The 1,957-nt window shown below is 52.5% G+C and overlaps 1 protein-coding gene across 1 annotated transcript; it reads left to right on the top strand.

The window, feature by feature from the left end:
* The first annotated feature begins 620 nt into the window (after nucleotides 1–620).
* LOC132334666 (olfactory receptor 14J1-like) lies at nucleotides 621–1,553 on the top strand. The gene has a single exon (XM_059860755.1). It carries the CDS (start codon nucleotides 621–623, stop codon nucleotides 1,551–1,553), a length of 933 nt encoding a protein of 310 aa, XP_059716738.1.
* Nucleotides 1,554–1,957: the final 404 nt, after the last annotated feature.

Raw genomic sequence — 1,957 nt, 5'->3', positions numbered from 1 at the left:
AAGGCTTCTCCTTCTGTGGGGAGGATGCTGCATTGTTCAGGACTGCTCCCATCATGGCATTTAACTGCAGAACATTTCCATGTAGATTATACAGGGAGCACAGCAAGGGAAAGGCTGCATAAAAGGTAAAATCCTGCTTTATTTATCTATTGCTCTGGGTTGCCTGGATGGGTAATTGCACAAAGATATTTATCTCTCATTTCACGTTGGAAAAAAAAATATATATCGCAGATCTGAGTAAACCAGGCCGTGACAGAAATCAGCACAGGGCCCCTTAGAGGCAGCATCAGTGTTGCTTTTCCAGCCTCCTCATGAAAGATCTGACTTTGCCATCAGAGCCTGCAGAGCCAGAGCTGCCCTTGGGCTGTGCCAGAGCTGGGAGGGGTCTGCAGGGCAGAGCTGAGCCCCCAGGGCTGGGCTGGGCCCTGGCAGCACTGGCAGAGCCCAGCCCTGGGCACAGGGAAGCAGCTGCTGGCAGGGACAGCTCCAGGCAGCAGAGCCCTGGGCAGGCAGTGGGGGTAAAGTTGTCCCCAGCTTTGCTGGGATATTTAAAATCTTCTCCAAGCCCAACTATTCCATGATTCTTTTTTTTTACAGATCCCCATGTCAAGGCACAGTAAATGTCCAACAGCAGCTCCATCAGCCACTTCCTCCTGCTGGCACTGGCAGACATGCGGCAGCTGCAGCTCCTGCACTTCTGCCTCTTGCTGGGCATCTCCCTGGCTGCCCTCCTGGGCAACGGCCTCATCATCAGCGCTGTAGCCTGCGGCCACCACCTGCACACGCCCATGTTCTTCGTCCTGCTCAACCTGGCCCTCACTGACCTGGGCTCCATCTGCACCACTGTCCCCAAAGCCATGCACAATTCCCTCTGGGACACCAGGACCATCTCCTACACAGAATGTGCTGCACAGCTCTTTTTATTTATGTTCTTCATCTCAGCAGAGTTTTCCCTCCTGACCATCATGTGCTATGACCGCTACGTGTCCATCTGCAAACCCCTGCACCACGGGACCCTCCTGGGCAGCAGAGCTTGTGCCCACATGGCAGCAGCTGCCTGGGCCAGTGCCTTTCTCTATTCACTGCTGCACACGGCCAATACATTTTCCCTGCCCCTGTGCCATGGCAATGCCCTGGACCAGTTCTTCTGTGAAATCCCCCAGATCCTCAAGCTCTCCTGCTCTTTCTACAAACTCAGGGAACTTGGGCTCATTGCAGTTAGTGCCTGTTTAGCATTTGGTTGTTTTGTGTTCATTGTTTTCTCCTATGTGCAGATCTTCAGGGCTGTGCTGAGGATCCCCTCTGAGCAGGGACGGCACAAAGCCTTTTCCACCTGCCTCCCTCACCTGGCCGTGGTCTCTCTGTACATCAGCAATGGCACATTTGCTCACCTGAAGCCACCCTCCATGTCCTCCCCATCCCTGGATCTGGCCCTGTCAGTTCTATACTCGCTGATGCCTCCAGCCTTGAACCCCCTCATCTACAGCCTGAGGAACCAGGAGCTCAAGGCTGCAGTGTGGAGACTAAAGACTGGATGGTTTCAAGGACATTAAACTGCTGTTGAATTTCTGCAAATCACTTGTAATAAAAGTGATATTTGATATTCACTTTGATTAGGTCCTGGGGTTTTTTCTGTTGTATTACTTTTATTAATATTGTCCACAAATAAGTGTAATTGTTTGGTCCATTTCTCATTTTCTTTCTCTCCACGTTCCCTGTGACCACAGGCTGTGTCAATGAGGGGCTGCAATCTCAGTAGTTACAAATGAACTAAAGGATGTCCCAGCAAAGTTTTCTGCAGAGATGCCCTTGTGTTGCCTTCTCTGGAGCTGCAGCAGCAATGTCTGTGTGCAGAGCTGGGGGCAGATCAGTGCTGGCCCAGCAGCTGTGCCCAGCAGCAGCAGCACTTGGTGTTGCCAGTGCTGCTCCCGTGGCCCTGCCCCGCTGCCCTGGTGGC

This window comes from Haemorhous mexicanus, chromosome 16, assembly GCF_027477595.1.
Source record: "Haemorhous mexicanus isolate bHaeMex1 chromosome 16, bHaeMex1.pri, whole genome shotgun sequence".
Taxonomy (NCBI): Eukaryota; Metazoa; Chordata; class Aves; order Passeriformes; family Fringillidae; genus Haemorhous; species Haemorhous mexicanus.
This window is presented reverse-complemented; position numbering and strand designations above follow the sequence as displayed.